At 46.1% G+C, this 24,176-nt stretch overlaps 1 protein-coding gene across 1 annotated transcript; it reads right to left on the bottom strand.

Moving 5' to 3' along the window:
- Positions 1-23,071: 23,071 nt before the first annotated feature.
- On the bottom strand, positions 23,072-24,176 carry LOC125532022. Its single transcript, XM_048696228.1, has one exon. The coding sequence runs from the start codon at positions 24,124-24,126 to the stop codon at positions 23,461-23,463; it is 666 nt and encodes a 221-aa protein (XP_048552185.1). The 5' UTR covers positions 24,127-24,176; the 3' UTR covers positions 23,072-23,460.

Genomic DNA, 24,176 nt, shown 5'->3' with positions numbered 1-24,176 from the left:
CCTATTGACAAATCAGATTGTACACAAAAAGACCATTGATGATCAATGTATTTTTTATGTCTATGTATATTTTTACATACTGACACATAGCAGTAGCGCGTTCAGGCCGAAAAGCGCTACTGATAGGTAGTTTAGCAGTAGCACGTTTACCTATAGCGCGCTACTGCTATTCCATTCCATCTCCCCCCACTCACTAGCCTCATCCACAGATCACACTCACACACACTCACGGTCTCCTCCTCACCCCCCGCGCCGCCGGTCCTCCCCCGTCGCCCCTCCCCCGATCTGTGTCGTTGTCGCCTCATCCTCCTCGCTGGACTCGGTACCGGCCTCCTCCTCCGTCCTCCCTCCACTCGCCGCTGGCCGCCCCCTCCTCGCTCCGCCTTCCTCCTTGATCCGTCCTCCCTCCACTCACCGCCGGCCGGCCCCTCCTCACTCCGCCTTCCTCCTCCGTCCTACTATCTTCTCCCTCCTCGAGTCGCCCCTCCTTGTCCCTCCTCCCTGATACATTTTGATTTAGTAGGCTTTCATATGTAACATTTTGATTTAGTTGATATGATTCAGTTGATTTAGTAGGCTAGTTGATTTAGAACATTTTGATTTAGTTTATTTAGTAGGCTAGTTGATTTAGTTGATTTAGTAGGCTAGTTGATTTAGAACATTTTGATTTAGTTGATTTAGTATGCTAGTTGATTTAGTTGATTTAGTATGCTCGATTTAGTTTTTTTGTAATAAGTTATTTTTTGGAAAAATGTCGGTGCCAATTTAGTTAAATTTGCCACTTGTTTCCTGTGAAGTGAATCGTTAATCCTTTGCTCATATTGCTTTAGGAAAATGGCGCCACCACCAGCACCACTATGTCGACTGTGCAAGTCAAGGTGCGCCAACAGCCTTGCAACTGGCAAGCTGTTCGGCATCTACTTCCATCCGAGTTTTCGTCATGCGGCGGTAAGAAATTAGATGAAATGTAACAACTATTTTATTTTTAGTGTTGGCATTACTGCATTGTGTCATTTTGCTTTTCTTACACAGATCATCCCATGCAATGTGAGGTTGAAATTCAACAAGCTGACAGGAGACACTGTGACATTTGAGGCTCCTGGGGGGCCGTACACTATGGAGGTCGAGAAAGGACGCAATATCTCGCAGATTGGAGGAGATGGATGGGCCCGTTTCCTCGCTCGCATGCGTCTTACTGGTGGTGAGTTGATCAGATTCTCCTTCAGAGCAGAAAGACCCAAGCTGGTTGTCATTTATATCAACCTGGTGGAAGATGATGAAGATGACGAAGATGATGAAGATAATGAGGACCCACTCAATGAAGATGATGAGAACCCACTTCATGAAGCCATCATAGCTCAAAGAATGAGGCTGAGCGAGGAGGAGGTGTGCAACCTATGGGACATAATTCCGCCACGTGATGACTTTGTCGGGGTGCCATTCGTGACCCGCCTGACAAGTACCATGGTCGATCGGCATGAAATGGTATGTTATACATACTGCATGTAGTAATTTGATGATATATATATGCTTTATTGTTATACTTACAAATGCAAATTATCCGATTATATGCTTAGTGAATCTGATGATATGCTTAGTGTAGAGTCCAATGATATGCTTTGTGGAATCTAGTCGATGATATACTTTAGTGTAGAGTCTGATCACATGCTTATTAGTGTAAAATCCAAGGAACTATTAATAGTGTAGATAATCCATATATATACTTATTAGTAGAATTCATGATTAATTAGTACAAATGCGTAGTACTGTGTCTTTTGGTAGTGTAGAAATCTAGACTTAATAGAAATATATTTGCAAGAGTATGTGTGAGGCTATTTATTAATTGATATGTTTTTCTTATTCAGAGATTGCCAAAGAACCTATCTGTGAGTTGTGGTATCGATCCTGATGAAGAAGGCTCAGTTGGACTACGCCTTACCGCAAGGGGCTCCGTCACCACATGTACTTACCGCATGGGCACAGATGGTCGCACACACTTGAACTCGGTTGGGTGGAAGAGATTCCTCGTTGGCAAGAATCTTCGTACTGGACAGGCCATCCTAATTACTATCAGGAACACCCACCGCCCAGGCTTGAGGATGATGATCGTCGTCGATATCATCTAGAACTACATATGTGTGTGTGGCTATATCATCTAGAGCTACATATGATGATCGTCGTCGATATCATGTAGAACTACATATGATGATCGTCGTCAATATCATCTAGAACTAAATATGATGATTGTCGTCGATGTCACCTTGTACTGCTTGAGGATGCATGTTGAGTATATATGAAATTGTTATCTAGTACTCCCTCGGTTCCAAATTACTCGTCGTGGTTTGAGTTCAAATTTGAAATAAAACCACGATGAGTAATTTCGAACCGAGGGAGTACTACCTAGTACCTATAATGCTTTATGAAATTGATATCTAGTAGTACCTAGTATCTGGAAATTGTAGTTTATCGAAGCTGGAATGGGGAAATGGTGAAAGATATAACAGTAGCGCTGGACCGGGAAATCGCTACAGCTAAGTAATAGCAGCGCGTTCCTGAAAAGCGTTGCTGCTATAGTCAATAGTGGTAGCGCGGGTACAGGCAGCGCTACTACTAAGAGTTAGCTGTAGCGCCTTATTGGTAGCGCGGTCACCCGCGCTGCTGATAGGCCTAAAACCCGCGCTGCTGCTAGCCTTTTCCCTAGTAGTGTGCCCCCCAAGCCAGGAGGGGAGGCTGCCCTAGGGGAGGCGCTCCCACCTCTCCTGGTTATGTGAGATGGGGTGGGAGGGGCTCACAACCCCTTAGTGGGCTGGTGTGCTCCTTCCGCTTGGCCCATAAGGCCCCCCAACACTTGTCGGGACCTCCGAAACCACTTTCGGACACACTGGTCATCACCCGGTACCCCCGGAACAATTTCGGACTCCAATACCCTTCGTCCAATATATCGATCTTCATCTCCGGACCATTCCAGAACTCCTCGTCACGTCCGGGATCTCATCCGGGACCCCGAACAACCTTTGGTAACCACATACTATTTCCATAACAACTCTAGCGTCACCGAACCTTAAGTGTGTAGACCCTACAGGTTTGGGAACCATGCAGACATGACCGAGACATCTCTCCGGCCAATAACCAATAGCGGGTTCTGGATACCCATATTGGCTCCCACATGTTCCATGATGATCTCATCGGATGAACCATGATGTCGGGGATTCAATCAATCCCGTATACAATTCCCTTTGTCAATCGGTATGTTACTTGCTCGAGATTCGATTGTCGGTATCCCAATACCTTGTTCAATCTCGTTACCAAAAGTCACTTTACTCGTTCCATAACGCATGATCCCATGGCTAACTCCTTAGTCACATTGAGCTCATTATGATGATGCATTACCGAGTGGGCCCAGAGATACCTCTCCGTCATACGGAGTGACAAATCCCAGTCTCGATTCGTGCCAACCCAACAGACACTTTCGGAGATACCTGTAGTGAACCTTTATAGCCACCCAGTTACGTTGTGACGTTTGGCACACCCAAAGCACTCTTACGGTATCCGAGAGTTGCACAATCTCATGGTCTAAGGAAATGATACTTGACATTTGAAAAGCTTTAGCAAACGAACTACACGATCTTGTGCTACGCTTAAGATTGGGTCTTGTCCATCACATCATTCTCCTAATAATGTGATCCCGTTATCAATGACATCCAATGTCCATGGTCAGGAAACCATAACCATCTATTGATCAACGAGCTAGTCAACTAGAAGCTTACTAGGGACATGTTGTGGTCTATGTATTCACACATGTATTACGGTTTCCAGTTAATACAATTATAGCATGAACAATAGACAATTATCATGAACAAGGAAATACAATAATAACCATTTTATTATTGCCTCTAGGGCATATTTCCAAGAAAAATACCCTGGGCACCGGCGGAAACACAACACGGACGGACCTGAAAGTACTCCCATAAATTTCCTTCTTTTTATTATTATTTTTCTTTCTTTCTTGTTTCCCTCCACAAGTGGCTCAATGGTTGGCCTCGGACCCTATCGGAGTTCGGGTTCGTATGCTCACTTAAGGGTTGTTTCCGTCAAGGAGTCCCTTCACCGAGGACAGGCGGCGCAGACGTGCGACAGGAGGTCCAAAACAACTTTTTGTAGGTCGCACTCTCTATTTCGAGCCTGTAAAGTGCCTTTTTCCACCGCCTTCGGCCCCTGGCATATCAAATAGCCGGGGTTGCGGCTGTATTATCTATATATACGATTGGCACATCACTCAGATCCCAGTAAAAAATAATCCATTCTTTTCTAAAAGGACCGAGTTTTGCCCCTACGGCTGTCTCAAACGTACACCTCGGCATAATTTGCCAGGGGCTCAGTATGGGAACAAAGGAGTTTCCGACAAGTCCGAACAGCTCTATAGCTCTGAATCATATCTTAGGTCAATAGTTGGGTTGCCCGGCTCCTGTGCTTGCTATCCTACGTTCCGCACTATCGCCTAGGGTAGTAAAGGGAGAACTACTGCGATTGTGCTTCCGGTTCACCTGGTTAAGCACCTCAGTAGAGAAAGCCGAAAACTGACTGTCATGATGCAGCGAGAGCTGGTCAACCACTCAATGACTTATCAGAATCTTTCGCTATTCCCTCCGTGTTACACGAAGCACCTCTTTCCGGTCGAATATGTAAACACATCGCATGAATAAGTCACATACATACCAGGGGTTATGTCGTAGACCCACCATAAAACTCCTATGGCTAACTGAAAGTGTTAACGCCCTATAGTCTGGTTACCTGGTTCGCCGCATTGACACCTCCTTCACGGACCAAGACGTTGGGTCAAGAGTGATCAAATGCTTTTCCAAACACCCCCGTACTTCCTATGAGGGGGCTGAAGCTGACGACTGGAAAACTTTCAATTCATATACAAATGGCCGCACAGGAGGAACAAAAGCCTTTAGGAAAAATCAACATATAGACTGATTATAACAATTGTCTTTTACAACCCGTAAAAGGTTCACTCGAATATTATGCCTTTCGAACATTGACTCTCTATCAAGCGGGCAGCCTCTAATACGCCCTCAAAGTATGATCTAGTGCGTGATGGTCCTTGCCCTTGGGTGGACCCTGCGCCGCAACATCGACGGCCTTCATCTTCCCCCAGTATGTCTTAACTCGGGCAAAGGCCATCCATGCACCTTCAATGCATGCTGACCGCTTCACGGTATCAATACGTGGCACCGCATCAGCAAGCCGCCGCACCAAGGCTAAATAGCTATTCAGAATCGGCTCAGTCGGCCACTGTTGAAGTATGACGTTCTTCATGGCAGCGCCGGACATCCTGTGAAGCTCAGCCCATTGGGACATCTGTTCATTCAGCAGAAGAGGGCGTTTTGATGCGCCGAACTGCGACCAGAAAAACTTCTCCGTTGCATATCCCTCTTGTGCTTGGTAAAACTGCGCTGCATCGGATGAACTCTTCGGCAGGTCCAAAAACACGTCTGGAGAACTCCACACTTGGTTAAGCTGAGCATAATTTGGATCTCCGAACTTCGTCTGTAATAAAAATGGCTTACCAGCTGCGATCTCCCCAGCTTGCCGGATCTCCTCACGGGCCGCTCTGGATTTGGACCGCGCTTCTTTCGCCTCTCGCAGGGCCTTGTCAAGCTCAGTGATACGTCTCCAACGTATCTATAATTTTTGATTGCTCCATGCTATATTATCTACTGTTTTGGACTATATTGGGCTTTATTTTCCACTTTTATATTATTTTTGGCACTAACCTATTAACCGGAGGCCCAGACCAGAATTGATGTTTCTTGCCTATTTCAGTGTTTCGGAGAAACAGAATATCAAACGGAGTCCAAACGGAATAAAATCTTCGGAAACGTGATTTTCTCATCAGATAAGACCCGGGAGACTTGGACCCCCCGTCAAGAAAGCCATGAGGTGGTCACGAGGGTGGGGCCCCCCCCAGGGCGCCCCCCTGCCTCATGGGCCCCTCGAAGCTCCACCGACGTACTCCTTCCTCCTATATATATCTATGTACCCCAAACGATCGGGGATGGAGCCAAAAACCTAATTCCACCGCTGCAACTTTCTGTATCCACGAGATCCCATCTTGGGGCCTGTTCCGGAGCTCCGCCGGAGGGGGCATCGATCACGGAGTGCTTCTACATCATCATCCAAGCCTCTCCGATGAAGTGTGAGTAGTTTACTTCAGACCTACGGGTCCATAGCTAGTAGCTGGATGGCTTCTTCTCTCTTTTTGGATCTCAATACAATGTTCTCACCCTCTCTTGTGGAGATCTATTCGATGTAATCTTCTTTTTGCGGTGTGTTTGTTGAGACCGATGAATAGTGAGTTTATGATCCAGTTTATCTATGAATAATATTTGAATCTTCTCTGAATTCTTTTATGTATGATTGGTTATCTTTGCAAGTCTCTTCGAATTATCAGTTTGGTTTGGCCTACTAGATTGGTTGTTCTTGCCATGGGAGAAGTGCTTGGCTTTGGGTTCGATCTTGCGGTGTCCTTTCCCAGTGACAGAAGGGGCAGCAAGGCACGTATTTTATCGTTGCCATCGAGGATAACAAGATGGGGTTTTATCATATTGCATGAAACTATCCCTCTACATCATGTCATCTTGCTTAAGGCATTACTCTGTTTTTAACTTAATACTCTAGATGCATGCTGGATAGCGGTCGATGAGTGGAGTAATAGTAGTAGATGCAGAATTGTTTCGGTCTACTTGTCTCAGATGTGATGCCTATATACATGATCATACCTAGATATTCTCATAACTAAGCTCAATTCTGTCAATTGCTCAACAGTAATTTGTTCACCCACCGTAGAATACTTATGCTCTTGAGAGAAGCCACTAGTGAAACCTATGGACCCCGGGTCTCTTTCTTATCATATCAATCTCCATCACTTTATTATTGCTTTGCTTTTACTTTTTACTTTGCATATTTATACCAAAAATATTATTTATCATCTCTATCATATCTCACTTTCGTAAGTGACCGTGAAGGGATTGACAACCCCTAAGCACGTTGGTTGCGTTGAGCTATTGTTTTGTGTAGGTATAAGGGACTTGAAGCGTAGCCTCCTACTGGATTGATACCTTGGTTCTCAAAAACTGAGGGAAATACTTACGCTACTTTGCTGCATCATCCTCTCCTCTTCGGGGAAATCCAACGCAGTGCTCAAGAGGTAGCACTCAGCCGCTTTGGCTTTATACTCCTCCTCTAGGAATTCACAGCGGCTCATAGCATTTTTCAGTTCGAGCGCCATTGAGGATATTTTCTCCTCATATTGGTGTCGAGCAGCTTGTTCGGCCTTTAACTTGGCCGATGCCTTTTCGGCAGCCGCATTACTAAACCGGGCCTGCTCCTTGGCCCGGGCCTGCTCTGCCCAAAGATTCTCAACGGCGGCGGCACCATCTGCAGCCATGCACATTCCAATATGCAATTTTCAGCGTCACGCTTATATTACAAATACGTATATGTAAGGATTGCTCCGAATACATACCTTGCGACTCGTCAAGACGCATGTTGATAAGCGCAATATCAGCATCTGCCTCATCAATCTTGTGTTGCAAATTCGCAATCTCCACAGTCCATACAGTTTCCGGGGAGGTTACAGCCTGTGTTCCAATTAATCATATTACTTCCTGGGCATATCTTTTGATCCTCTCATAGCCTCCCTCGGGAAGCCAATCAGAGTCTCGGGGGCTACTATCTATACACAGGTGTATTCTTGAATAAAACACAATCAAACAGATTACGGTACAAACCTCGAAGCCTCTTAGCAGGCCCACGGAGGCCTCATGCAATCCTCTTTTCGTGGCCAGGACCTTTTCAACCACCGTGCCCATCAAGGTACGATGTTCCTCTGAGACAGATGTCTGTCGCAGCATGTTCGTCAATATATCCGGCGCCTCTGGGTCTCCGGAGGCTGCCGTACGAGTACGACCTCCCGTTGAAGGAATCTATTTATTCGTATCCAGCTGTAGACCGGAATGTTCGGGGCCTTTATTGTTGGTCCCCGGACCCTGGGCCACCGAAGTATCACCTTCGGGTTGTGTCTTCATCACCCCTCGCACCGCTTGATGGGGAGAGACCCTCCGCGACGACACCTCGAAGTCATCCTCCCTGTTGGGCGAGGAGATTGGTGGAGACATCTCGCTTTCCATCATCTCCGGCAGAAGATCCCCCAAGGAAGAGGATTGTTGAAGAAGACTGCATACTGAACTACAAAAAACATATATTCTAGACGTTATAAGAAAGGGACAGGACGTGTTTAAAACACCCTTGTTCACTTATGATTTGGCATGAGGCTTGTCCTTGTCATGGGACTACGCGATGACGTTGTCCTCCGAGCCCGAGCCACCCGACGAAGGCATCTTGCCTCGCTTAGGAGCCTTTTCCTCCCAATCTTCGAAGGCGGCCCTTTTCTTCCCATGGGGGGAAGAGACATTGACTTCCCCTTCATTTTTGTCTTCGGATAATGGAATCTTGATTCCTCCGGACGCGATGCCTGGTGCATCTTTGGTCCTCTCTGCCTTGCCCTCCTTCACAGGCATCTAGTACGGTGTCGGGGTTAGCATCCTTGTTAATACAGGATCCGATGAACCCTCGGGAAGAGGGGCCGAACACCTAATCAGCTTCGCTCTCTTTATCCAGCCCTGGAAAGAGATAGTTTGCTCAGTAAAGTATTACAGCATACTTAAAAAAGAGGGGGTGTTCGGAAGTCAAATGCTTACCGGAGTATCCGGACGGTTACAGTCGAGGCATGTGTCCTCAGTAGTGTCCGGCCAACATTTTCGTTTTCCGAAAAACAACTGCCACATCCCTTTGTGCGTAATTCCGAAGAAGTGTTGGAGGGTTCGTGGTCCTGCTGGATTGAACTCCCACATACGGAGAGGCCTACGCTGGCATGGAAGGATTCGGCGAATCAGCATTACTTGAATCACGCTGACCCGATCGATGTCCCTCTCGAGGAGGGTTCGGATGCGGCTTTGTAGAGTTCGCACTTCATCAACTAATACCCAATCCAGCCCCTTGTTGACCCACGATGCAAGCTGTGACGGTGGGCCAGGGCAAAACGTGGGTGCAGCTACCCACTTGGTGCTGCGGGGCTCCGTAACGTAAAACCACTCTTGCTTCCATTGATTGGAAGTTTCGGCAAAAGAGCCTTCTGGCCAAGGAGTGTTGATGAGTGGGCTGACTACAACACCGCCGCACTCCGCCTGTTCCCTGTCGACTACCTTTGGTTTCACAATGAAGGTCTTGAGCCATAAGCCGAAGTGTGGGGGATTCAAAGGAAGGCCTCGCACGTAATGATGAACGCCGAGACATGGAGGAAAGACTCCGGGGCTAGATCGTGAAAATCAAGTCCATAATAGAACATTAGCCCCCGGACGAAGGGGTGAAGAGCGAGCCCTAGCCCTCGAAGGAAGTGTGAGATGAACACCACCCTCTCGCCAGATCTGGGGGTCGGGATAACCTGCCCTTGAGCAGGAAGCCTGTGGTGGATTTCCGCGGTCAGGTATCTGGCTGCTCGAAGCTTCGCAATATCCTCCTCTGTAACAGAGGAAGCCACCCATCGGCCTTGAGGGATGGACATAATGAGGAAGCTCGGAGCAATGAAATCGAAACCTTGGGTGCTAGAACTTGAGGCTGGAGAGGCTGAGGAGAAGTTTGGCGTCAAGAAGGACGGCCCTTGGTTCCTTTATAAAGGCAGCGGGGATTAAACGCCTCCTCCTGAGCCTGAAAGCCTGCCTATTCCTAAGGAATCTTTCTAATGGAGCGGTTGGGTTACCCGCGCTCGTATTAATGAGAATCCCCAATAAGGGGACACGATCTCTGCTTTGACAGAACGTGCCAATAGCAACCGCGCCTCGAAACGTGGAACGGCGGGACAGGAAACGGTTCGAAAAACCAGGCGAGCGTGATGTCATGTTGTAAAAAGTTGTCGGCAGTTTGGACTCCTGGAATATTATATTCTCTTTGCGGCTGTGTGGTGTGTGTGTGTGTGTGTTACAGGTCCGGACACGTTGATACATCCGAAGGCTATTGTGGAGTTTGGAAGGAGGAACACGCCTTGCAATGCCGAAGACAGGCCTATGCGTCGGATACCTTGTCATTGAAGCCAGGTTCAGGGGCTACTCGGGGAGTCCTGGACTAAGGGGTCCTCGGGCGTCCGGCCTGTTAGCCATGGGCCGGACTGATGGGCTGTGAAGATACGAAGACCGAAGACTACACCCGTGTCCGGATAGGACTCTCCTTGGCGTGGAAGGCAAGTTTGGTGACTAAAATATGTAGATTCCTTTCTTTGTAACCGACCTTGTGTAACCCTAGATCCTCCCGGTGTCTATATAAACCAGAGGACTTACTGCGGAGGACATACATTATCATAGCCGTACAAGCTAGACCTCTAGGGTTTAGCCATTATGATCTCGTGGTAGATCAACTCTTGTAATACTCATATTCATCAAGATCAATCAAGCAGGACGTAAGGTATTACCTCCATAAGAGGGCCTGAACCTGGGTAAAACATTGTGTTCCCTGTCTCCTGTTACCATCGACCTTAGACGCACAGTTCAGGACCCCCTACCCGAGATCTGCCGGTTTTGACACCGACAGCCGCCGCCCCGATTCCGGGCACTACATGGAGCACCCACCATTGCGCCAGCCATTGTCGCCGCCCATACAACAGCAACCGCCGCCGCGATCCCGCATCACGCGCCGTCGACGCCGGAGGAAGCTCCAGCCGCCAAGCGCGTCCTACGATGTCGCCGGGTGCGGGATCCCAAGATCCGCCGTCACCGGCGCCGCCACGAGGACTAACCATCTGGTCCGTCATCCTCGGCGGAGAGGATGCCACCGCTGCCATGTTCAGATCCATGCCGGAGTCGCCGCCGGGTCCACCAACACCGGATCCGGGTCGGACGCCGCTGCGACCACCACCGCCGCCATGAGGACCAACCATCTGGCCCATCATCCCCGGCGGAGGGGACGCCGTCGCCGCCATGTTCGAATCTGGGCTGGAGTCGCCGTCGGGTCCGCCAAGACCGGATCCCGGCCGGACGCCGCCACCGGCCACGCCTAGCCCCACCTCCATCCTCTGTCCATCTCACCTCGCATCACCACAAACGCCTCCAGCAGGAGCCACCACGCCACCATGGATCGAGGAAGAGGCCGCACCTCCGCGGATCTTGCGCCCACGTCGTCGTATAGGGAAGGAGGAACAACCCACCGTCGCCGCTATCGAACACACGGGCTCTACCCGGTGTTGTCCCCTGCCGGCGATAGAGGGGAAGAAGGGATGGGATCGAGGCGGTTAGGGGCTAGGGTTCCCCCTCCCCCCCCCCCCCCCCCCCCCCCCCCCGGATCGCCCTGGAGGGGCGAGTGATGAGGGGGTACGAGCGTCCACACCACGTGAAGGATGGAGGCGATCTTATTGGGGGCGGGCAATCAACCAACAAAGCGAAGTGGGACGCCCACGTACTAAAACGTGTCTGATACATTTGTATCTAAACAAATTTAAGACATGTAATATAGATCGGAGGGAGTATTTCCTATAACACTAATCGAGCATTGGAAATGTGAGAACAATTCTTAACATGTAGTGTTGATGGAAAACACCTATCAAAACTAAGTTTTTTTTTTGTGAAGCGGAGGTAAAAGATTTACCTCGTCTTATTAGTTACGAGAGGATAGAATTCGTTTGTGTTACAACACACCGATGTTACAAATACAGTTTATCTAATTCATATCTAAATGTCTTTTAAAGATGTCACATCTAAACTCCCACAAATATATAATGCAGCAACAAGAAAAAAAAAGACAAAAAATAGATCACAAACAGAGTAGACATCAGTTTAGATGTGACGTAACTAGATGTGTCATGTGTGTGCTACCGAACCGGAGGACACTTTTCATGCTCTTTGCAGATGTCCTCAAGCGGTCGTCTTATGGCAAGCTATGGCGCGGCAATGGAATATTCCAGACATCCGCCGAGTCATGCACACTGGGCCAGAGTGGCTTTTTCATCTGCTCGCGGACTTGTCACCAGAGGAGCGGATGTATACGCTCATGATGATTTGGCATTGCTGGCATGTGAGAAATGAGATCGTCCACGACAAACGACCACCGCTGGTCGAAGCCTCGACCAGATTCCTAACCAGCTATATCAACTCATTGCTAGCCATCCAGGCGTACCCTTATGAAGATCACATCAAAGGAAAAATGGTGGCTGCGCCCTTGTACAGCAGGAAATTGTTATCACATGTAGAGCATAAGAAGCCATCAGCACTTGGATGGGAGGCACCACCGGCCGGCTGGGCTGCGCTCAACATCAACGGGTCCTTTCCTGCCAAGGACGGAACTACAGGAGCTGGCATGGTTCTCCGGGATGAACATGGAAATATATTTTTTTTGTCTTGCCATGAGCTAAGGTCGTGTGCATCACCACTAGAATTTGAACTTGCTCATGTTCAGAAGGCATCTCTCTGACTACTCACTGGTCTGAGCTGCCTTTTGTGATTCAAATGGACTGCGTAGAAGTGATAAACTAATCGAAGAAGGTATTGGCGACTGGTCGGAGCATGTGATGTTGATCCGCAAGATTACTTCGCGTCTTCGGGAACATGATGAATTCTTAGTTAAGCTTGTGAGGTGTGAACAAAATGTTGTTAGTCACTTTTTAGCGAAATTTGGTCGAATAAAGAAGCGCACTGCGGTGTAGCTTCGTTCTAGGCCGGACAAGGTTTCGGACCTATGTAATGCAGACATGGTGCCACTTAATTAATGAATTCCAATCTTTCCTCACAAAAAAATGCATATCAACCTAACCAAAACCGAATTGCAGTTTGTCATCATGAACAAAAAGAACTGATATCTTAAATTTTGCACAGTACATCGAACCTGTAGTACGCACCAGGCCTGCAAAGCAATTAATAGATCATAGTTTACATGGTTGATCGCACTATGCACATGGAAAATCAACAAACTAGCTAGGGAACAAACCAACTAGGCTTAGTTGAGTATTCACGATTATCGTCTAGTGACATGTACAGGCACTCCATCTTGCCGTCATGCATCTCATAGTAGTACGCCGATGCTTTGGGATGCCACGTCCGGTGAAGAACATAATATATCCGAGCTCCGGTTCCAACACCATTATTGTCGCTAAAGGTCGCATGGTGGCAATCCATGAACACATCGTAGTTGCCACCGATTCCATCTCCTGTTACCTTACGCCAGGAGAGCTGGCCATCCCTAGATCCAGACGTTAACTCAAAGAAGGCAAAACCTGCTGGCTCAAGTGATTTCACGCTTAGAACGACCAAAAGTAGCTTGCTTGGCAATGCAACGAGATGGAAGTAGTCGAAATCGACAGGATCATCATGTTTGTAAGGCCAATATATCATGGAGTAAAGCTTGGACGTCGACTGTGGCGCATCAATCGAGCAGAGGAACTCGAGTGTGGTTGCGTCAAACACCAATGTGGCACCATTAGATTCCAAGCCATAAATCTTGCCCTGAAAAGAGGTTACATCGATGAAATAGTCGAAGCGAGAAGACGGGCGTTTTGGCAGCTTCGTCCAGGCCGCATCTCCCGGCCGGCAGACCACTATGCTCTCTCGTTCCAGCAAGCAGCGGTGGAACATGATGATCATCATGTCGTCTGTGCTTGCTGACAAAGAACCGGGCGGGGCATGAATGGCGAAGCGGAAGTGATCTGAGAATTCGAGGTATGTCCGGAAGGATACATCATAGAAGGGGGTGCGGATCTGGACCTTGCGCGCGCTCTCGTCAGCCGTATGGTGCACGTACCTGATGTCGGACATGGTCTTGCCGTCGTGGACCGCGCTGATCTTGGGCAGAGCGGCGGTGGCGCCGGTGGTCAGGTGCGAGAGGCGGCAGGACGCGTCGCGGGCATCGACGACGACCGACCACCCGCCCGGCAAGGGGAAGACGAGCGAGTGCGCTGAGCCGGCACGGGGAGCGGAGCGGTTCCGAGGGGCGGGGAGCAGCAGGCGAGGCGCTTGCCCTGACGCGGCGCGCCATGTCCGGCAGACAGACCGGAACGCGGTGAGCCCTGTGATGGGATCGCGGGATCGCTGGGCGATGAGCTCCAGCAGTTCGGAGGGGAGATCCAGCCAATCGAGCGGTTCGCGGTGAGCCGCTCTTGTGTTTCTCTTCTTCTTTGGCCGTCGGTTAATCGCCATTGTGACCACGGCCGTCTTCTTCCTTTAATTTGCTGTTATGTTACGTGTAGACCCCTGTAATCTAACCAGCCCGTAATATAACCAGCTTGTAGTCCGAACTGATTCCTTAGCTAGCCAGCCTGTAGTCCGATCCGAACTGATCCCGACCAAAAGCACCTTACTCGCGGGTAGCGTCGTCAAGGCACGGGCTAGCGTTCCAGATGGATTCCGATAAAACTACCGGGCTGAGATTTATACGAACTTAATTACGTAAACGTAGGGAAGAAATTCACACTAACCTCCTATTAACCTCCCTTGAATTTCGGATGTATCTATAGAAGACGTGATACAATTCTTTTCATTTTTGTGATGATAGGAAACGCGGCAATCTATATCTATATCTATATAGTGTTACTGTTCATCACTCAGGATGCAGAATAAATTATTCTTTATCCGAGGTAATCTTACGATCCCTTCTTAAATAAATTATGTTTAAAATATAAATAGTTACATGTGTATTGATTTAATATGTAAAATTTGGTATAAAAAACAAAAAAAATAGGTTATAAGACCAGAAAAATCATATTTTATGTATATTTTACACTATTTTTTACATTTGTAATTTTACGTAACATAAAATATTTTTACGGTGGGTACATATTTTCTTACATTCTCTTTTTATGTTGAAATAAGACAAAATTTACGAAACGTAAAAATACGGTTCATTGATGTCAAAATAGAGAGGGGATAAAGAATAACTATTCCCCACCCAGATGACGAATAGTACGACCCTATATATATATATATATATATATATATATATATATATACACCTACTATTAAAAGGAGGTGGTATTCTTGGTTTCTTCCCGCTTCGTTTGGTCCCGTTTCAATTAATTTCACGTAAGCTATTTGGTTTCGTTACTCGCCACCCGTTTTGGCCCAACACAGGAAGCCCATCTGGCGGTGCACTGCGGGTCAGGTCGGAGAAAAATAAAATTGTCGAGTCATAATCTGCTAACCGGTCACGCATAATTTGTCCAACTGACCCAGCTAAAGATATGACTGGATTTATTTTTCTCCTGTTGCAACGCTCGGGCCTTTTTGCTAGTGATTACAGAAGCTCTGCAGGACTTTTGAGGTGAGTTGTTTCAATTGGTAATTAGATGAGTCCGTCCTTATTATTGCAATAAAGTTAGTGTTGCAGAACCCACTAAAACAGACACTGGTGCAGAACCGGACTTTAGTCCCGGTTCGTAAAGGCCTTTAGTGTCGGCTCCATAACCGGCACTAAAGGGTGGGCACTAAAGCCCCCCCCCTTTAGTATCGGTTCGGCACGAACCGGCGGTAAAGTGCCACCACGTGGCACGAGCCAGGCCACGGGTGCGGTAGATCATTAGTACCGATTGGTAACATCAACCGGTACTAAATGTTTTTGGGTTTTGATTTTATTTTTTATTTTTCCTTTAAATTTGTGTTATCAATTTAATTTAGGATTGTTTTACGTTATAATGAGTTGTTAAATCATTAGGTGAAAATACCGCAGATTAGTTTCGACTGGATGCATATGTGGATTAGCTAGCTGAGTGATCAAGTATATGCCATATATCCATATATATTACTTGATCACCTAAGTGATCAAGTAATATGGATATGGCATATATATATATACTTGATCACTTAGCTAGGATCCATCCAGTTCAAACTAATTTGCGGTTTCTTTCATAAATAATATATATAATAACTCATCACCATTATCACATATTAATATATAAACTCTTGCATCATATCATCACCAACAACAGTATATACTAGCTAGCTAAAAATCATCATAGTCGTCATTACCACTATTTAATCATCATAGTCATTACCGCTATCTAATCACCACCAACACTAGCTTAAAGAAGAAACATTCACTTGTAACAGAAGCAAAGATATCATCGAGTTCAACATGGTCATGATATTATAAGCGTTCACAAGCAAATCACTCTTTGAGATTAATTAAGTTCAGGACGAGAATACGGACATGAGAGGACAAGTACTAAGAGCATGAACTAACTAAATCATTTCTGCTGCTCCCTCTCAGGTAAAATAGCATAGAACATGTATAGCTCTCATGATTCATCATACTGGAGCATGCAGATGAATTTGTCTCCTAATCGTGGGATGCGCTTCTCCTTGCTGCCCCTAGTACTTCTCTGGGATTGTTAATAATTTTGCTCCAATCTTTCACTATTAAGCATTCATCGCTTTCAGAAATCCTGAATGCACTCATGTGGAATGTAGGATATCTTGGTTGTAAGCTAACCATTGACATGCGACCTTTTGTCTCGATCCACTGAGGCACAACTATCATCGGGAGTCCCTGTTGAAGAACATCGTATAATAATTAATATACTTAGTAATGAAAGTTTAGCTTCAAAAATAATGTATGCAAAAGATGCACTAAGGGCAAATAGTAAAAATCTTACCATCTTTCCATTATAGATGTGACCGTAGTTCAATACGATCACTATTGGTCGCATGTTTTGAGTAATAACATTTCTAAGTGCAGGAAGAAAATTTTTCTTGATAGTATGAAGATCCTCAAGCCATGAAACATAATGACTTACCTCCTCGCAGTTTAGTTCAGCCCCGGGACATTAGTAGGTCCTGTCTACCAAGCGTCGGACATGTTTGCTTGAACCGAAATAAGCTGACAATAGAAATTAGTTGTCAACTATTTTTGAATAAACAATATCAAAGACATAAACATGGTTGAGAAAAACTCACATAATGGTAGAACTGGAGGCGTCTGCACATCGACCCAGATGTCTCTATTACCTTCAATATCATCTTCCGGACGAATATCAAAGGTGATAACCATATCAGGCTCAAATGCATAAGCCTTGCATAGTGCTTGCCAAGTTTTGCATTCAAAATGGGTGTATGTGTCCGCATTGTATCATTTGACGTTGAAAGTATACCCATGCTCGGTCTTCAAGTAAACTCTCTTTACCTCCATATCATTCATCGCACTGAAACCTATCTTATCTAAGAAAAAAATTCGAGCATGTCAGGGGATGCGCTAGTAGAATAGTGAAAATTTAAAATTATAAGTTCAAGTAAATGAAGCATAAGTCATGCTTTATTACGAAAAAATACTTGCCGTTGTGACTTACTGTATCCACTTCGAATGTCTCATCCAGCTTGATGCTGACGCGCCTATTATCAACAAGGAAATTTCTGTCGCACAGGCCACGTTGGTCTTCACAGTGCTCGCACATAATAAAATCTTTTTCATCGTCAGACGATATTTCCTATGTTCATATAGGTGAAACATTGAACACTTACTATCTAACATTAATTAATATCTAGCTAATTCTAATATTCATCTAACATTTGACATTAATATCTAACATATATTTTTATCTAATTCATCTAACATTTGACATTAATCTAACATTTATATAAACTAAAAATATATATATATAATTAAAAAATAGAAAAAAAAAATCATTAACAAATAACAAAAAAAATCATTAACATTAACATCTAGCTAGTTAAGTTCTATATATATGTGAAACATTACTAGTTCTATTATTTCAACTAATTCAACTAGTTCTATTAATTCAACAAGTTCTATTAATTCAACTAATTAATTCAACTAAGCATTACTACAAATAAACTAGTTATATTAATTCAACTAGTTCAAATCTCATATACCTAATTAATATCTATAGCTAATTCATCTAACGATTGACATTAATATTTAACTTTTCTATCTAATTCATATCTAACATTTCACATTAATCTAACATTTTTATCTAGATAATTCATCTAATTAACAATTTCACATGCATTAATCTAAAAAACAGAGAACAGAAAATAAGTAAAAAAAATTGTGTGTGTGTACGTACGAGCGGGGGCGGCGGCGTACGGGCGGCGGCGCGAGACGGCGACGACGGGGACGGCGCGACGGGGGCGGCGGCGTACGGGCGGCGGCGCGACGGGGGCGGCGACGGGAACGGCGCAACGGGGGCGGAGACGGCCGGGGCGCTGCGCGCGACGACGGGGACGGGGACGGCCGGGCGCGCGCGACGATGGGGACGGGGACGGCCGGGGCGCGCGCGACGCCGGGGACGGCCGGGGCGCGACGACGGCGACGGGGACGGGGAGCGACGACGGCGACGGGGACGGGGCGGCGACGAAGACGAACAGAGGAACTAACTGAAATTGTTCGTAAGTGTTGTATATATAGGAGAGGCCTTTAGTACCGGTTGGAGCCACCAACCGGTACTAAAGGCCAACTTTGGCCAGGCCAAGAGGCGGGAAGAGCAGGCCATTAGTACCGGTTGGCGGCTCCAACCGGTACTAAAGGTCACCCTTTAGTACCGGTTGGAGCCACCAACCGGTACTAAAGGTGGTGCGCTGTCACCACAAAGTTTAGTCCCACCTCGCCGGGCGAAGGGCAGCCGCACTGATTTATAAACCTAGCCGCAGCTGCCTTTTCGAACTCCTCTATAAAGCAGGCTTCTGGGCCTAACTACGGCGCGCTACCCTGTGAGTCTGCTGGGCCTTGTGGGCCTGAAATTGCACGCCCGTGGTCTAGCAGGCCCACAGGGCAGCGCCCCAAATTTTTTTATATAATTTTTTTCTTTTCTGCTTAATTTTTTTTGTATTTATTTCTGAGTAGTTTTTTTCTTTTCTGCTATATTTATTTTCTTGTATTTATTTATAAGTAGTTTTTATATAGTTTTTTTCTTTTCTGCTATAGTTTTTTTTTCTTTTCTGCTATTTTTTCTTTTCTGCTTTTTTTCTTTTCTTCTTTTCATTTATTTTTATATAGCATGCCAAGTTGATGGTTGAAACTTGATGGTTCAAAGTCTGGAGTTATAATAAGTTTTAAAAAATAAAGTGTCGGTGTAACAGATGAGTTTTCGTCTGAAATCGGCCCTGATACTTTGAAAGAGATTATCCGGTTTGTACACAAAGTGCATCCAGTTTTTGCCGTAACAGAAGAAGTCCGGAGTTGTAATAAGTTATTAAAAATAAAAAAGAGGTGCAATGCTCGTTAATTAGCTTCAAACCTTTCGGAATAGTGTAGATGGCACTGCATATAGCTCCATGCAGTCTACCACATTCCTCAAGGCTTGAAGCTAAGCAACGTGAGCATTGAGCCTCTTCTTCATCGTCTCTACACTCAGGGCTTATAAACCGCTCCTAGTGCCTCTCTCTTCGCGAGGTGGGACTAAAAACACCTTACTAAGAAACTGTAGTGCTGGTTCATGCCATGAACTGGTACTAAAGGTGCTCGTGGGGCCCCAGCCTGACCTGACACAACCTCATTAGTACCAGTTCGTGGCACGAACCGATGTTAAAGGTTCGCCACGAACCGGTACTAAAGAGCTCCTCCCGCCTAGCAGTTGGAACCGACACTAATGGATACATTAGTGCCGGCTCAAATTCAAACCGAGACTAATGTATCTCATTTTGTAGTGCTTTTCAATTTTAGGGTCATTTAGCTCAAAACAAATCATTAAATGCATGAAAAATAGTAAATGAAGGCAGAAATTGTTGAAAGTTGATGGCGTCGCTTTGAATGGTGCATACTGAATGCACAAAAAGTCTGGAGTTGTAATAAGTTTAAAAAAATAAAATGCCTTTGTAACAGATGAGTTTAATTTTGTCAGAAACCCGAATACTTCAAAAAAGATTGTCCAGTTTGTAAACGAAGTGCATCCAGTTTTTGCTGTAACCCTCTCTACTTTTTTGTACATGCTATGTGGGTGAAATGATGATACCATGTCAAGTTTCAACTTTTCCAGAGTTCATTTGTAGTGTTTTTCAATTTCAAGGTCATTTAGCTCTCAAAACAAATCATTAAATGCATGAAAAATAGCAAATGAAGGCAGAAATGGTTGAAAGTTGATGACGTCGCTTTGAATGGTGCATACTGAACACAAAAAATATAAGAGCATTTAGATCATGATCTTATATTTCTTTACAGTCTGAATTGTCAATATGATTTTATACATCAAAAATAATTTGATCATCAATGATCTTTTTGTGTACAATCTGAATTGTCAATATGAGTCCTCAACGATTTGTAAACTGGTGAAGACTCATATTGCGGCCACAAATTCTACACATATAGTTTAATGAAGACCAAGTGCTTGTGATAGTTTGAGAAGTAACATATTTAAGGTAGTAAAAGCCTTGTTAGGGGAGCGAGGTGGGACTAAAAACAGCTTGCATAACCTCATTAGTACCGGTTCGTGGTACGAACCGGCACTAAATGGTGATGGTGGGGCCATAGCCTGACCGCAGGCTGCCACAGCCTCTGTAGTACCGGTTCGTGGCATGAACCGGTACTAAAGGTTCGGCATGAACTGGTACTATTAATCGCCGCCACGAACCAGTACTATTGATCACATTAGTGTCGGTTCTGTTACAAACCGGCACTAATGTGCTTCACATTTGACCATTTTTCTACTAGTGAGACCTCGTGTTGCAGAAATATTCAATGGAGATTGTGTTGTAGATTTTTTTGTCTTCACTTTTTTGCAACATATATAATGTTGCGCAGCATCAACAACCGTTAGATCTAGTTCATTCAGCGGCCTAGCCTCCTCCTCATTATTGCAACAAAATCAGTGTTGCATAGATATTCAATGGAGATTGTGTTACAGATTATTTTTTCATCTTCACTTTTTGCCAACATAGATAATGTCGTGCGGCCTCAGCAACCGTTAGATCTGGTCCATTCAGCGGCCCAACCCCGTTCTCGTTATTGCAACAAAGTTAGTGTTGCAGAACCCATTGAAACAAAGCTCGATCATGTTGTACAAATATTTGACGGAGATTGTATTGTAGATTTTTTTTCCCGTATTCACTACTCTGCCACACAGATGATGTTGCGGAAGGACTTTACAACATGGATAGACGATGGTATAAAAATTGAGAGGTAGAACGTGACCTGCATGTGGTCCACATCAGCATGCTTGCTGCTGGCAAGTTGTCGGCGGCGGAGATGGAAGCAGCGCAGGGAGGCGCGCGACTCGACAAGGAACTTGGGAGCAACATGGGAGGCCGCTAGAGATAATATTAGGGATCCGGATCCAAATCCTACAACAAACGAGTTGTTGCGGTGGGAGATTGCAATAAGGGCTCGGTTGCAAGAGAAAATGCTTGAGTCCATGCAGGACACGCGTCACACAGAAGAGGCAGCGAATGCTTGCATGTGAGCTGTCGGGTGATTAGAAATGTTTTCCTTTAGGGAAATGCCATCTGGTGAATGTTCGCCAAAAGTCAGATCCTGACAAGCATTCCAAGATCCGTTAGACCTTAGTCCGATGGTGGCATTTTTATGCATAAAAATCCCCATAATTTAAACAAACTGCCATAGCATTTTTTTTTTAAAAATGCCAATCTAGCCTCACCCCTACATACACAAAACCGCCAGGGGAATGCCATGACCCCCAGCGAAGGTTCGTTGGGGATTGGCGTCCTTGTTTTGTAGATAGAGTATCATATCCCCTAAAAAGGGATAGAACATTCAAGAATTTTTTTTCTGAGCCCGGGCTTATCTGCACCCGTGTTGAATAAAAAATCAAAACAAATACTAAAAAAGTCCAAAAATTCCAAAAAAAAAAATCCATGGTAGACAATTTGATGCGTGAGACCCACTCCAATTTTCACATCATTTGGACAAATGAGCAACTCTCGGAAAAAAAGACAAATTCAGGGTCTGTAAAATAGTTTACTATTCATATATTGTTTTGTCCCGATTTTTTTTGCTGACAGCTACTCAGATGTCCAAATGAGCTAGAATTTGGAGCAAACCTCACGCGATAAATTTTCTACCATGGGAAAATTTTAGAATTTTTTGAATGTTTTTAGTATTTTTTGTGAATTTTTTTCTGTCTAGGTGCAGACGAGCCTGGACACCGAATCGCTGAAAATTCTTATTTGGTTGTTTGGATAAGGAGTATTTAGAGATACAGTTTTGGGAGTATCTAATCATCGGTCGGCTAATTTTGATTCGGGTCTTAGTCGAATCTTTGTCCAATTGTGGAATGACACATGTCAGCCTTCGTTCCTGCTTAACTTCCTTGTCAAAATAGTCGGCAGATTTTCCGCTCAATCGAATAACAATAATCCTAAATTAACGCGCAGACTTGTTACGGGGCTTTTACAGACTTCCTTCTAACTAAGAGGGACTTTGAAAGAGTACACCTTGTGAACAGAAGAAAATGTTTCTCCTGCATACTCAAGCGCTCGGGTTCGACTAGGACAGATAACACCACTGCTCGACGATGTCATTTATAATCCTGCACAAATGATATGCTGTACAATTGCTAAGTTAAGGGAACTCCTACATTTGACAAAAACACCGACTCAGCTAAGGTGATGGAATCAACATGTTTGGTCAGAATGAAGTATCCCTCCTGAATTAAAATCAAGACAAAGGTAACTTCCCAGTAAGCCAAAGTCGTCACGTGCATATGATGTTTATTCGAGCTACGAAAAGACACATAGTACCAAAAGGGCCTGGTGGCAATCTCCACAGCCAGAGGAGGTTAATAAAAACGTTGGGTATCAGCAGAGAACTTCCCAGTAAGCCAAAGTCATGAGCGAAGACTGTGTGAGGCTTTGTACAACCAGTCAAACGGAAGGGATCTATCCCAACAGAAGAGAATAATAAAAACGTTGGCTAAAATTATCATGGAGGTCTAATGGCCAGAATTTGCATATCTTGACACTTAGACAGGGAACTGCCTGCAGCCAAACATCAGGTATAATATGATTAAAATGGCCGTCAAATTATCATGCTGAATCAACTGAAATTTTGGATATGAACACGTGTAGACGATCAAAGCGCATTTACATTTCTTTGGGCAACAAAACGTGCACCACAGCAGATGATCACCCACATTCGAGATTCAACAAGAAACCGAGCAGCAACAGTTTCAAAGTACACATGTTCACGTTCGCATTGCATTGGTCAGCCAGAGAATCTGACGGCGGACAGACCGGATTGCATCAGGTGAACGCCAGACATTCTAGAGCACAAATCACCTAATCTATACAACTATTAACAACCAATGTACATACGTATAGTACTAGAAGAAGCGGGGACGTGTTTATCTGACCCACCAACTCATCAAGAGTTTCGAGCCCCACACACCGAGACCGTACAGAAGCGCTTGCGAAAAATCTCTCTCCGGGGCGCAGGAATGCAGGAAGGAATGGCAACAGAGGCTTACTGGTGATGGACTTGGTTGTTGACTCCTCCGCCGAGCGCGCCTGGCGCAAGCCCCATCATGGCCATGGCGAGCCAGGCCTGCTGACCAACGGCTAGCCCCATCATGAACATGTTGTCGCGCGCCATGGTGGCCTCCCTGGAGGCAAGCCTCGTGAGCCGCTCGGCCGCCCCCATCCAGGCGACGCGGAGCGGGGCTCCGAACGGAAGCACCGAGGCCAAGACGATGGCGTCCCCGGCCGCCATGTAGAAGGACGCGGCGTTGCGGAGCCCCATCTGCGCGCGGCGGGCGTAGGTGAGCACGGCGACGTTGCAGATCTCCCATCTCTGGATCGTCTCCGCGTCGGGTGCCCGGCCCAGTGCACGGGCGCAGAGGGGCAGGCCGCGGGCCAAGCTGTGGAGCGAGCGGCGGCGCTTGATGCCGCGCCGGGCGTCCTCGAGGAGCGCGGCGGGGAGGACCCCGTCGGGACCCGGCTCGACGTAGCCTGCGGTCGCCTCCTCGAGGGTGGCGCCGTCGCGGATCGCGCGCAGCAACCCGGCTCGCGCCTCGAGCTTGGCGATGGCGAGGTTGATCGACCTGAGGACTTCTTCGGGAACACCGACAGCTTGCGCGAAGGCTTGCGACACCACGTGCGCTGCCCCCCGCCACCGGTTCGCGTCCGCCATTGCCGCCGCTCGCCGCGCCGGTCTCTCTCCCTCTGCTTCGCGAGCGTGAT

Source organism: Triticum urartu, chromosome 1 (assembly GCF_003073215.2).
Source record: "Triticum urartu cultivar G1812 chromosome 1, Tu2.1, whole genome shotgun sequence".
NCBI classification, from domain to species: domain Eukaryota; kingdom Viridiplantae; phylum Streptophyta; class Magnoliopsida; order Poales; family Poaceae; genus Triticum; species Triticum urartu.
This window is presented reverse-complemented; position numbering and strand designations above follow the sequence as displayed.